General features: G+C 43.0%; 1 protein-coding gene across 2 annotated transcripts in view; it reads right to left on the bottom strand.

Annotated features, from left to right (window-relative positions):
• STYK1 (serine/threonine/tyrosine kinase 1) overlaps positions 1–14,943 on the bottom strand; it is a 45,807-nt gene that overhangs the window by 14,823 nt on the left and 16,041 nt on the right. For both annotated transcript variants that reach the window (XM_060658376.3, XM_060658375.3), the window contains exons 2-3: positions 2,473–2,617; positions 1,663–1,797 (exon numbers count right to left, since the gene is read on the bottom strand). In XM_060658376.3, coding sequence (XP_060514359.1) covers positions 1,663–1,797; positions 2,473–2,518 — 181 coding nt within the window. In that variant the 5' untranslated portion in view covers positions 2,519–2,617. The remainder of the gene's footprint in view (positions 1–1,662; positions 1,798–2,472; positions 2,618–14,943) is intronic.

A 14,943-nucleotide genomic window follows, 5' to 3' on the forward strand; every position in this document is an offset into this window, starting at 1 on the left:
AACTGGAGAATTATATGAGACAAGGCCAGAGAGTGCCCAAGTCATGGAAAGTTATTGAAAGAATTTTGGCTTTTCTAATTCTAAAAAGAAAAAACATTCTATTTTGTTTCAAGGAGAGAATGGCCAGGACTGACTTAAGCCTTAAAAGAATAATTCTGCTGTCCTGTGGAGAACAGACCATAAAGGGATAGTGGTAGTAGAGAATCCAGTTAGGCGTGCATTACAAGGATCTACGAGAGGTGAGAGCTGCCTCGGTTTATCCTGAAGATAGAGTTGACAGGATTTGCTAAAGGATTGGACATGGAATGCAAGAGAGAGACGAGTCAAGGAAATCTTCAAGATTTTAGACTGAACACATAGAAGACAGGGCTTGCCATTTACTAGTAGAAAAGACGATTGGGGGAGAACATTTGTGAGGGAATTGCAGGGCCTTTGTTCTGGGCATATTACAAAGATGTGCATTGGATCCAAACTACAAAATGGGTGGTTTCACATAGGAATCTGGAGTTCAAGGGGGACTAGACTCAGATCAGAGAAAGTGTTTGAATCCATAAGACTGAAAAGGAGATCGTTTAGGAAGTGACTGTAGATTTAAAAGGAAAAATGAAGTGTTTCGAGAAGGAAGAGGTACAAAACTGTGTCAAATGCTTTTCAACGTTTTTTTTTTTTTTTTTTTTTTTATTTATTTTTGGGACAGAGAGAGACAGAGCATGAACGGGGGAGGGGCAGAGAGAGAGGGAGACACAGAATCGGAAACAGGCTCCAGGCTCCGAGCCATCAGCCCAGAGCCTGACGCGGGGCTCGAACTCACGGACCGCGAGATCGTGACCTGGCTGAAGTCGGACGCTTAACCGACTGCGCCACCCAGGCGCCCCAAAACTGTGTCAAATGCTTTTGACAGGCCACGATGAGGACTCAATATAGCTGTCAGTGGTGATCTTGGAAATAATTGTTTTGGCAGAGTGGTGGGGATAAAAGCTTCAGAGAATGTGACAAGTAGAAGTCATCAGAATGAGTTTAGACAACTCCTTTGAGAAGTTTTTCTGTAAGTGAATTCAAAGACAGTGGGGATAAAATGTAGAGAGGGATTGAGGACCAGCCACTATACAGTTTCTGATCACTGTCAGGAATTTTTTTCCTTCTTTTCACCCTTAGTTTCATGTGAGCTAAATCTCTCGCATTATATGCTTCAGGACAGGACATCATCTCCTACTTAACACTTCAGAGACAGCTATGAAGGCTACCCCTCTTCATCACATAGTCCAGGAGCACAGAGCAGGGCTGGGATGTATTACATAGTAAAATGTCATCCTTCAAGGCTGGTAACAAGGCCTTGGGCTTTACCTACTAATCTTCCTTCCCAATATGTAGACACTCACATGGCCAAATAGTTGATAGTGCAGTAGGAAAAGAAGACAGAAACAGGCCACATGAGGCTTCTCTTGCCTATTGTAGTTTCAACTACCAAGCACATACTGAGTTGCTACTCATGACTTCCTAGAGAAGAGCTCACCTCCATTCAACTCCACAAGAGGGGCCCCAGACCTCCTCTCCCACAGTGGGGACCTCACCTTATAGACATGGGCTCACTGACACTTGGGTCTTATTTTCTGTAATCTCCATCTTCCCTGAGCCTCTCCCCAGCCCCACTTTGAGTTTTACCTCGGAGTCCAGGAGAGTGTTGTTGAGCTCTTTGCCCTCTGATAAAAAGCCACAGGATGACCGCAAGAAGGATGAGGAAAGTGCCCACCAGAATGGTTGGGATGATGATGATCTCATACTGCTGCTCCCGGACAACTGGGTAGGAAATCAAGCAGGAAAAGAAGAGATTGAAAAAGAACCCCAATCTGATATTCACTCAACTTCCCCTATCCACCCGTTCTCAGCTCCTCATACATGAAATGATCATCTCTTCCTTCTTCCCCTCTACTTGCATACAGTGGAACCACTACGGGGAGCAGCTCTCTAATCAGAGACCCCAGTGTCCCTGCTTCTCAGCCTATCAAGTGTGCTCTGTGCCTCATCTTCCATTTTTCCTGCTGGGGTTAAGGATGCAACATCTGGATCTCTGGCACTTGCCCCCCTCTTCAAAGACAGTGACCTGGGCACCTGGGTGGCTCAATCAGTTAAGTATCTGAATCTTGATTCTGGCTCAGGTCATGATCTCATGATTCATGGGACTGAGCCCTGCATCAGGCTGTGTGCTGACAGTGCAGAGCCTGCTTGGGATTCTCTCTCTCCCTCTCTCTCTGCCCCTCCCCAGCTTGAGCACTCTCTCTCTCTCTTTCTCTTTCAAAATAAATAAATAAGCATTAAATAAAAAAGAAAATGACCTCCTGTGTGCCCATTCCTTTATCAACACCGTCTTCATTTCTACTAGAAGTCATCTCATCCTCCTTCTAGAATTTGTTCAGACCTTAGTCTCTGTCATCCTAGAATCAGAAGATAGGCATCTGCGGTGTTTGTCCTTACCACACAGCTTGTCACTGAGACTGCATTCCAATAGCATTCGTGCCATGACCCTCTCATCTCAGCCACACAGCTGTCCACTTCTATGCTTGGCCCTCAGAGAATGCACAGGGCACCACTGAGAAGAATTCCCAAGGACTGAGTTGTTCTAAAAAACATTAAATGGAGCATAGAGAGTTTTAAGACACCTCTATAAGTCATTAGGTATTAAGTACATGACTACCTGGAACTTTCTGAGTCATCTATTCATCTTATCCATCTGCCTGATACTCAAGTGTGAAGAACTTTATTTTTTCCTGGCATTTTCCCTTTTTTCTATTATAGAGGAAGTATAGCCCTGATCTGGCTTCATCCTTTTATGCCATTATTTCTCAAATTATTTCAAAGGCTTCCCTTCTACCCAAGACCGCTGCTCCAATGTTTGAGTCCATAGTACCTGTCTGAGCAATTGTGGTCCACAGGCAATATGGGAATGATTTACCTGCCCTATGATCCTAAGCAGGTTCGGGGTGCCTGGGTGGCTCAGTTGGTTAAGCATCCAACTCTTGATTTTGGCTCAGGTCATGATCTCACAGTTTGTGGGATGGAGCCTTACATTAGGCTCTGTGCTGACAGTGCAGAGCCTGCTTGGGATTCTCTTCTCTTCTCTTCTCTTCTCTTCTCTTCTCTCTCTCTCTCTCCCCCCCCCCCACTCTCTCTTTCTCTCTCTCTCAAAATAAATAAATAAACATTTTTTTAAAAATCCTAAGCAGGTTTAATTTTTTTCTGGGTATTACTTATTTTTTAATTGGACCTTCCCCTGCCCATTATATATAGACAGACACAGGCATTCATTCTAACAAGTAGATAGATTAAAGGGATTATTGCAACCAAGCCATCTTCTTTCTCTTTCTAAAACTATATATATACATATATATGTATATATAAAATAATAAGGTATTTTACCTTATTTTATATTTTATATTACCTTATTTTATTTTATATTTTACCTTAATTTATATTTTATATTTATATATTTTTACCTTTATTTTATATAAAATAATAAGGTAATAAGGTATATTTATATATATATATATATATATATATATATATATATATATATATATATGAAATAAGGTAAAGTGATATACCATAAATATCTTTCTCCCACCCCGTCATTCTCCATTTATCCCAGTCCCAATTCTCCTCCAAGTAAACGGTAGTTCTTAGTTTCTTGCTTATTGGGCCACAGATGCTTTATGTACATCACTTTTAATTCTATATCATCAGCATATATTTGAAATTACACCTCCAAAAACTTGGTTCTTTCTTTCTGAAGAGAACTGGTGGTTACCACTCTTTCATATCCATCTACAAACCTTATTTTGCCCTTGGTAAACAAGAGTCTTCCCTGGTTCTAGTCAATGCTGACTGACCTGGAAAAAAAACAGTGGTGGTTTTTTTTTTCACTGTCTAGGTGATCCTAAGTTTATGATCTAGTTTTGCAGTGATTTGATAACGAGGTAAAACTTTATGAATCAGAGCTGTAGCTTATATAATATTATACTATATTGTACATATGTGCTATTCACCATATTAGGTGGTCTTTTACTACATTGTCTGTTGTGCTTTATTGTTGGTCCTAATAACCACAATGTGACTTATGGAGGCAGAGTCACTTAGTGCTGGAAACACATACAAAGAGAACTTCCAGTTCCAGCCACACCCCCTTTTCACTCTTCTTTATGGGGAGATGAGAGTTAAACAGTTTTCTTACCACCCAGAAGAAAGACAGGTGTGTGGTTTGTTGACAAAAGCCCGTGCAAACAGAGGAGTAGCCAGGAAGAAAATAGCACAGAGGAGAGGCACCTGCTTATCTGTGGGCTTGTACCTAAAAAGGGATCTATGCACTCAATGAATTATAAGATAACAACATCCATCTCATTTGGTTATAAGCCAAAAAGGCAAGGTGAAAGGTGGTTGAGAACGTTTCCACAATTCCACAAGACCCCATGGAAGGAAAAGCCCTGGGATGGGGCCAGAATCAGAGAGCCTCGAGAAGGTGGAGAAGGAGATCTTAAACAATAAAACACTGGCTCAGTCAGGTGAATTCAAAAGCCATTTGAAAATTTCTCACTGCCATTCTCATTCTTGTTTTCCTTTCCTCTTACTTCCCTTTCAGGGCATTATCAGATGTAATTGTGTTCATCCAGGGAGCAGCCAGTTAAACGAGTTTGGCTCTCTGGGGAATGTTCTGTGAACATAATCTCTCTTAACCACAGTACCAGTAAGAAAAAGTCAGCAGCCAGCCCCGACTTGCGAGCTCTGCCCAGAAGCCAAACCACGCACCCACTAATACATAGTGAAGGAAGAAATGTAAAGGCCTGTGTGCACATGTATCCTCACTTAGAACTGCTCATGGTGGGCCAGACTCAACTACAGACACGTGGTCAAACATACCCGCACCCAATGACTCAAATCCACGCCTAGACCCTGGCACCTACATATCACACTTATTACAGGGCACAGTGTGGTCATTTGGATACAATATGACCTTCTATTACATTTCCTGAACAATGTTCATTTGTGTGTAATTTTATTTGCGCATGGATACTTTAAAAAAAATGTTTTTAACATTTATTTATTTTTGCAACAGAGAGAGACGGAGCATGAATGGGGGAGGGTCAGAGAGAGGGAGACACAGAATCCAAAACAGGATTCAGGCTCTGAGCTGTCCGCACAGAGCCCGACGCGGGGCTCGAACTCACAGACCGTGAGATCATGACCTGATCTCGACCGAAGTCGGCCGCTTGACCGACTGAGCCACCCAGGCGCCCCTGTGCATGGATACTTTAAAGAAGCTAGGTTTATTAACAACTAGAAGCCCAATGTGATCAGATGCTGGAGCAAGGAAACAAATGTATAGGGCTATGGTGAGGCCCACTCAGTAGATAGTTTTTGTATGATAAGCTCTTTCCAATTATTACAGTTTGGCTAGAGACCTATGGAACATACCACATGAGTCTAGAATTTTTAAGGTGTACACACCCAACCATACCTACCCACATATGCATGGAAGCCTACACTTACCTTACCACTTAGAGCCCACCAAAGCATTTATATCAGAAGATGCTCATATTTGCCCGTAGTGACAATATTCCTCTCTACATCGCTCTCTTCTCTGCAGTTTATATTCAATTACCACACGACTCTGCCTGCCCAGTGTGTCAACGTGAGAAAACACATGCCTTGGTGCCCAAACCTTCTAGGATAACTTTTCCTATTGGTTAGCTTCTAACCTATGTATTAGAAGAATGTTCTTGACCATTTCTGTACAATATGACGAATACTCTATCCCCTTCTATTATATCTAGACCATTTTCTGACTGTGTTAAGAAAAAATATATAGGGGCGCCTGGCTGGCTCAGTCGGTAGAGTGTGCGACTCCTAATCTTGGGGTTGTGAGTTCAAGGCTCATGCTGGGTGTAGACATTACTTAAAAATTAAATCTTCAAGGGGTGCCTGGGTGGCTTAATCAGTTAAGTGTCCAACTCTTGGTTTCGGCTCAGGCCATGATCTCACAGTTCATGAGTTCAAGCCCCGCATTGGGCTCCATGCTGGCAGCATGGAGCCTGCCTCAGATTCCCTCTCTGCCTCTCCCTCTGTCCCTCCCCTGCTCACTCACTCTCTCTCTCTCTCTCAAAATAAATTTTAAAAAATCTTCAAAAAGAAAAAAATAATACTGGTTACTGCTTCTTCTCCTTACCTAGACTGTAAAATCCTCACGCATGTAAAACATTACCCCACAGTTCTCTCCTTGGTACCATGTATCACTAGGTTTTACTATATTCAAGCCACTGGAATCAAGGATCTAGAAAAGTTGTGAAATTGTTTATTCTGATCATTCTATTCGGTGGCTGGAACATACGTACATTGGCTGCCTATAGCTTTCACATACCTATATCTACAATGTCAAATCCCCTCAGACAGGCCTCTCATTAAAACAATATTATTGCCTCACTTGTGGTTATCATTCTTTACTTTCTCTCTTCTCAGTTTCTTCTTTCTGTCGGCATATTGAAAAGCGTAGCTCCCTTCTTGAACTGAGAACCGAGAGGAGGAAACAGCACGATGAAGAAAGAGATACAAAGGAGTATGAAATGGGGAGTACAGTGCAGCTCAAATCTTCGCACGATTAGAGTCTGGAGTCGAATGACTATAACTGAAATTAAGCTAACTATTTAACATAAACTCTCCAAACCCTCATGCATAGGCACGATGCAAGCATAATGCCACGTCCCCTCTCTGTCTGTTTCATTACACACAAAGACAGTTCTATTTCCAAGAATAGTGCAACCTCCACGAGCCACACTTCTGTCCAGTGAGCACAATAGTCTCCCAGATATGATCAGCAATTTACTCATGGGTGTCCAGAAGAAACTCATCTTACCAAAATACATCTACAAATAGAACTTTATTTGTTTATGATTATTATTTTATTTATTTATTTTTTGAATATGAAACTTATTGGCAGCTTGGTTTCCATACAACACCCAGTGCTCATCCCAACAGGTGCCCTCCTCAATGCCCATCACCCACTTTTCCCTCCCTCCCACCCCCCATCAACCTTCAGTTTATTCTCAGTTTTTAAGAGTCTTTTATGGTTTGGCTCCCTCCCTCTCTAACTTTTTTTCCTTGCCCTCCCCCGTGGTCTTCTGTTAAGTTTCTCAGGATGCACATATGAGTGAAAACATATGGTATCTGTCTTTCTCTGTCTGAATTATTTCACTTAGCATAACACTCTCCAGTTCCATCCACGTTGCTACAAAAGGCCAGATTTCATTCTTTCTCATTGCCAAGTAGTATTCCATTGTGTGTATAAACCACACTTGCACCCCAATATCTACAGCAGCACTTTCAACAATAGCCAAACATGGAAAGAACCTAAATGTCCATCGGTTGATGAATGGGTACAAACAGAACTTTAAAAATTAGATCCATTCTCCCGCACTCCAACTGCCTAAGTGTTGTGAGTAATCACTTGACTGATCTCCGTATAACATCTGGTCCCATTCCCGTAAGATATGGTTAAACGTTACACCAGCCTCCACCCTCAACCTTACCACCTGTGTATCAACACAAATGGATCTGCCAGCCATGTTGTTTTTATAAAGACAAGTGACCCACCCACTCAGATGAATGCCACACTGGGTAAGGGAGTTATTAATAGCTATGGACCTTGGGGCAGAGGACCCAAAGGCTTTGGGTGAGGAGAGTAAAACATACAGAGGTAGCAGCTCCCAGACTGAGACAGTTTGCCTTCCAGCTGACTCCCCTCTTCCCCTCCCCCTTCTTCCTCATCCATGAGATGTCCTAGCAAAACAAACAAAACAAAACACCATTTAATGGAATGAACGTGTTAAATTGGAAATGAGATCGAAAAGAATTGCTCAGATCTATCTACAGGATTCCAAAATCAGTCTTTAACATTCTGAACAGCAAGCCGTCCTTCCTATTTTCAACTCCAATAAACATATGTCGAGCAACTATAATGTGCCAGGTGTGACGCTAGGCACTTTCACACAACGGGGAAACTGAGGTCTGAAAAGGTTAAATTTGGGGGGCACCTGGATGGTCCAGCTGATTAAGTGTCTGACTTTGGCTCAGGCCATAATCTCGCAGTTCACAAATTTGGGCCCCACGTTGGGCTCTGTGCTGACTGACAGCTCAGAGCCTGGAGCCTGCTTCCGATTCTCAGAGCCTGGAGTCACCCTCTCTCTCGGCCCCTTCCCCGCGCACACTCTGTCTCCGTCTCTCTCAAAAATGAATAAACATTAAAACATTCAAAAAGATTCAATTCTGAATAAGCCCAGGTTAAAAAAAAAACAAAACAACAAGCAAATGCCACAGCAAGGTGTCATGCCCCAGTCTTTTAATTACAAACCCAATATTCCTTAAACCACTTTACTACACATCTGTACTTGTCACTCACATGGAAGAAGAAATTATGTCCGAATCCAAAAGAATCATAGAAACCGTAATGCAGAAACCAAACTTCACCAACAAATGCAACAGAATTTGGAAAGCACAGGGGAGGAGAATCTGCCTGTTAAGTGTGTGCTCCAAGGTCTTAGAGGGCCACAGACAACGACTGCATGTCTGTCTTCAAACTGTATCCAGAAAATAAAGGTAGAATCGAAACTTTCCCCCAGTACTCCCCAGATTATGGAATCTTGGATCATTTTCTTTGTCTGTTCATTTTCCTGGATTTGATCTCCATCCTAAATCCCTTTTTGAGGGAAAGGGTCTAGTTTCCAGGACTGGCGATCTCTCACTGTGAACATGAAGGTCCAGAAGGAGCTAGAACTCCCAGGAGACAGGGCACTGGCCTGAGAATTGGGAGCACCATGCAGCGCCCAAGGCCCCACCTTCCTCCTGAAGCACACTTGCCAGAGGACAAAGAGTACAGGCAAAGGCACACTGGAGAGGCGAGCCTCTTTCGATCCAGAGGATTTGACTAGTGTAGACAACTTGCCTTGTGCCAGGTGATATCTCCTAGGGTGGATGAGGCAGAGAGAAGGGGAGGTCACCCAGAGGGAATCCCTTGTCCTCCTGTTCTCCTCAGATACTGAAGGATTGTGATTGTTCTGATCCTCCCCCTCCCACACCTTCCTAGAGACCCAGGGCTTGAAATGCACTTTGAAACCATTAGAAGAGAGGCTCCCATGGTGCTTGGGAATCCTGACCTTATTTCAACAAAGGTCTTGTAATAAGGAGACTGAGTGTTATCAGCTTTTCTTCCTTATTTTTTTTTAATGTTTTATTTATTTTTGAGAGAGCGCAAGCGGGGGAGGGACTGAAAGAGGGGGACAGAGTATCCGAAGTGGGCTCTGAGCTGACAGCAGTAAGCCCGATGTGGGCCGATGTGAGATCATGACCTGAGCCTAAGTCAGATGCTCACCTGACTGAGCCACCCAGGCGTCCCAGTCTTCCTTCTTATTTTAACGTGTCTGCAGGAATTCCTAAAACACATGTACAACCCAGTAGAGATGAAGAAGCCTAATTTGTATCCTGGAAGCTCCCAAAAAATTTGCTTTGGAGAGGAGTACTGTGATTGCAAGACAGACAGGCCCCTTAACATCTAAGTAAGAATCGCAGTAACACTACCCACCCCATGAGGTTTTTAATATGACTGCAGAGATTAATTTTAGGTCCTTTGAGGTGTCACCCAAATTCAATACATTTTATTTTTATTATAATTATCATTCTGTTTTTCACGTTCTCAATTCCATAATTCTCCATCTACCACAGGCAAACCTCAAAAACCCAGAAATGATATATCCCAAATTAGACATTATCTTGCTGATTGTTTTCTCTTCCCGAGATTACCAATCAACAATTTCCCCAGCCCAGAATAAGGGTTCTCTTTTTTTTTATTTTTATTTTTTTAGTGTTTATTCATTTTTGAGAGAGAGGGAGAGAGCGAGAGTGGGGGAGGGGCAGAGAGAGGAAGACACAGAATCCGAAGCAGGCTCCAGGCTCTGAGCTGTCAGCACAGAGCCCTATGGGGGGCTCGAACCCACTGACCCGAAGATGACCTGAGTCGAAGTCAGTCGTTTAACTGACTGAGGCACCCAAGCGCCCCGAAAAAGGGTTCTCAATAAGGGAAAAGCCAAGGACACACAACTACCACCACCACCCCCCCCCCAAAACACAGAATCGCCTCTTTTCTATCTGCGTCTCCTTTCTCCTACCCGTTGGACACGCCAGAGGAGACGCCTCCCTGGGGCTTCTCTCAAACACTTCGCTGCTGCTGTGGTCAGTCACAGTGCATTTCCAAAGATCAGTCCCCCTCTCTGCTATTCATTCTGCTAGACTTTTCATTCAGGGGCAGTGGGGGGACTTCTGGAACTTGAAAAGTCTTAGCAGTTTCCCCTGTAAGTGAGGAGCTCCACCCTGTTCTACCACTCTTCCCGCCCATTCTAGCACATTGCCCTCTGGCAGACGGGAGAGCCACACTGAAAAAGGACAGAAGGAAGGCATTCTGCGAAAGATGGCGGGAACACACATACGTGCACACGCGCGCACACACACGTACACACGCTGTCTCATACTCTGATAAATGAGTCCCGGACCCGGGCAGGCAGAGAGACAATGGACAGGGGATGTCACAAGCAGGAAATGTGTGAAGTGCTGTGTCACACAGGGCGGGTCCCTGTAAAGATCCTGCACAGAGAAGGTAATCCCAGGTACACAACCACAAACGCCTGGCGAGATGAAAACGATGCCCCCGGGAACCTCATTCTGCACAGCAAGGAGCAAACAGCGGAGTCCCTCCTTAAGAGTGGCTCAGTGTGCCTCAGAGCTGAGCAGTCTGGAAGCTGGGAAAGATGGAATCAGCACTGAGCTGGTGTTATGATAACAGAGGTGCCAATTCCGGTTTGATAGGTGATTCATCAAGCGTCCAGAGGCACGACACCTGACTTTGCCATGCCTTCCCTTCCTAGTTCAGGGAGCGGGACACCTGTTTCTCTCCTGAGGGCAGTGAAGAACCACAGACAGCAGCAAGGAATGAGTCACGTCAGAAAAGGGGGCAGGGCAATGAGCAAGTCCCCTCAACCAGTGAGACGACCTTGCCTCTCAAATTCTGAAGGTCCTGCAGACCTGCCTCTTTCTACCCATATCCCAGCAGCCCCAGAAGCTCACAAGCTTCATTTCTATCCCTGCCCTGCCTGCACTTTCCTCCAGGGAAGTGGCAAGAGAAGGAGATTTGGAGTCAGACTTCTATTTGGATCTCAGGTCCAACATTCTCCCAGACTGTGTATAAGTCATTCTAACCTTCTGAGCCTCCATTTGTCCATCTGTCAGCGGAGACAATGATATCTCTCTCCCGAGACTGTGGAAAGCTCTCCAGGATAATTTACGTATAATACCTAGCATAGTGCTGGGCCCATTATTGACAATCAATATGAAGCAGTGCCTCCCTTCCTCCCCCATCCCTTCTTCACCTGTCTCCCAGGTTGGGAGGTAGTCACATAGCTGTACCAATCAGGTAAGCGTATATAACTCCAGATAACAAAACAAAACCCCTATTGTCAAGATATTTATAATATTGGTAGATCTAACTCCACGTAGTCCTGTGTGCGAAGAGGAAGTTAATCATAAAGGAACGTGGGTGTTAAAACTTCATACAGCAACTACGTACGATTGGACAGTCTAAGTATTACACCTTCTAAGAGGTCTCTGAATTTGACAATCATGTTGAGGACGGGAGATTTAAACAAGACGGATCAAGAGCACAATGCTGTAAACTAAGGTATAAAACAGATAGAATGCTACATGGTGGTATATTATTAATTAGTTAATTAATTCACCTTCTGTCCCTAAATGTCTCAACGCCTTCTAGCTGCTTCCATTGACACCACCTATCTGCTGGCTACATTTTTACCCAGTCTTGGGTAAAATTCCTGAACTAATCTGGATGGAGGCAGTAAGGAGATCAATAGTCTCGGCTCCTTCTCCCTATCCTTCTTGCCACCCTCCTTAGTTTGAGAAGACAGGTCGCTCATTTCTCGTAAGGTTGTCCAGGTACTCATGCTGAGTATCCAAGTACTCTCAAGTCTGGAGTCCTATCCTGAATGTCTCACAAGTGGATAGGCCCTCACTGTCCTCTCTGCCTAAATCAAACCTCTTTCATGAGATTAGAACTGCACAATATAGTCTGGTTACTGACGTCCTACTACAAATGGAAAGCCACCCCCCTCCTGATAGATACCCTGATGGCCTTGCACCTGAATAATGGCCATCACCCCATCCATACTCTACTTCACGCCCACCCACGTGCCCCTGGACCTCTTGCCCCTACTGTTCTGCTCGCCACACTATAAACCCAAGTTGCTTACTCTCACCTACATGTGAATGTATCACCAAACTGTCGACCTTTACCTAGAATTTACCTCCAAAACCTAGTTAGTTTATCTCAAATCACTCTCTCAGAGAAGTGGCCCAATGGATACAGGCAGAACGGAGATCACTCATGGTCCTAGAAAGAATAAGCAGTAGCGGAGCTAGAGAGGGGGGTAGTTCAGAGAATAAACAGAAAATGAGGATGGGGAGAAAGTTTAGGTAGCTTTTCTAAGATGTGTAAGTAAGTTGAGAAGTTCAATAAGGACTTGTTACAGTTGTTTTTGTTTTTGTTTTTGTTTTGCAAACTTAGGGCTCCAGCAAGATGAGGATAAGAACTAGTGATATCCCAGCATGCATTAATCTCTCATTCCAAAAGCAAAACAAGATTTGAGGCAAGAAGCATATTCTAGGCCTGAATATGTTACAAAGCCTAACACACACACTAACCTACACAGTGACACTCAAAAATAGAGAGTAAGCTTAATAGAGCACATAAATATCCCAGAAATAAATGACATATTTAGGGATTTAATATAAAGAAGTCAGCATGAAACAGAACAAGCAGATTCTCAAACCTGGCTACACATTAGCCTCTTGTAGGGAGCTTTCTAAAAAATGCCCATGTGGGGTTCACTCCCTACCTTAGAAGAATTATGATGTTTATGTATCCCATAAGTATGATTTCACTTATCAGCACTGAAAAAAGGGACTGCTTCCCAGGAGACACTAAATTACAGCCAGGTTGCGAACTGTTGAGATTGATTATCATTATGTGGATTATGCATCATATGCATATTATGGTTACTCGCTTGGCAATAATAATTTAGATCCTTGCTTCATTCCTGTGCAACAATAAATTTTAGTTGGACAAATGATTATATGTTTTAAGAAACAAAAACTAACATTGTACGTTATATGGGATTGGTGAGGACTAGGTAAGATTAAAAGAAAAGATTCCTGGGGCGCCTGGGTGGCTCAGTCGGTTAAGCGGCCGACTTCGGCTCAGGTCACGATCTCGCGGTCCGTGAGTTTGAGCCCCGCGTCGGGCTCTGTGCTGACAGCTCAGAGCCTGGAGCCCGCTTCAGATTCTGTGTCTCCCTCTCTCTCTGCCCCTCCCCTGTTCATGCTCTGTCTCTCTCTGTCTCAAAAATAAATTAAAAAAAAAAAAAAACGTTAAAAAAAATAAGAAAAGATTCCTGTACAAATCAAAACCACGATAACATACCAACTCACGCCGTCAGAAAGGCTAAAATTAACAGCTCAGACAACAACAGATGTTGGCGAGGATGTGAAGAAACAGGAACCCTTTTGCACTGCTGGTGGGAATGCAAACTAGTTCAGCCACTCTGGAAGACAGTATGGAGTTTCCTCAAAAAATTAAAAATAGAACTACCCTATGACCCAGCAATTGCACTACTAGGTATCTATCCAAGGGATACAGGTATGCTGTTTTGAAGTGACACATGCACCCCCATGTTTATAGCAACACTATCAACAATAGCCAAAATATGGAAAGAGCCCAAGTGTCCACTGACAGATGAATGGATAAAGAAGATGTGGTATATATATGCAATGGAGTATTACTCGGCAATCAAAAAGAATGAAATCTTGCCATTTGCAACTACGTGGATGGAACTAGAGGGTATTATGCTAAGCGGAATTACAGAAAGACAAATATCATGACTTCACTTATATGTGGAATTTAAGATACGAAACAGATGAACATAGGGAAAGGGAAGCAAACATGATGTAAAAAGAGGGAGGGGGCAAAACATACGAGACTCTTAAATATCTTAAATATAGAGAGCAAACTGAGGGTTGTTGGAGGGGTTGTGGATGGGAGGATGGCTAAATGAGCAAGGGGCCCATCCCATTGCTGGGATGAGCAATGGGTGTTACACGTAGGGGATGAATCACTGGAATCTACTCCTGAAATCATTACTGCATTAAATGCTAAGTAACTTAGATGTAAATTTAAAAATAAAAATAAATAATCAATAACAAAAGAGATACAAATGCATAAAGTAAATAAAGAAATAAACAAATAAATAAATAAATAGAAGAATCCTTCCAACAGAAAAAGTAAAACCACAAAGAAAGGATCAATGCATAAAAACAGAAATTCTACAAAACTTAGTAACTATAGTAAGAAAATTAATAAGATGACAATAAATAAATGGTCATGAAAAGTGAAAAACATGGGGCACCTGGGTAGCTCAGTCGGTTAAGCGTCTGCCTCTTGATTTTGGCTCAGCTTATGATCCCAGGGTCATGGGATCGAGCTCCGTGTCAACCTCCACACTGAGTGTGAAGCCTGCTTGGGATTCTCTCTCTCTCTTCCTCTGTCCCCCTTCCCTGTTCACACAGACTCTCTCTCTCTCTCTCTCTCCCTCTCTCTCTCTCTCAAAAAAAATTAAAATTAAAATTAAAAAATAAAAATTAAAAATTAAAAAAAAAACAGTGAAAATCAAAAGAAAACCAGTATATCAAATCAAAGTGTTTAACAAATATGGGAGAAGGGTGATGTTAAGATTAAAGATGTTCAATTTAACTAATAATTATATAATATACATTCAAGTAAAACCAAGA

Source organism: Panthera onca, chromosome B4 (assembly GCF_046562875.1).
Source record: "Panthera onca isolate mPanOnc1 chromosome B4, mPanOnc1 haplotype 2, whole genome shotgun sequence".
NCBI classification, from domain to species: domain Eukaryota; kingdom Metazoa; phylum Chordata; class Mammalia; order Carnivora; family Felidae; genus Panthera; species Panthera onca.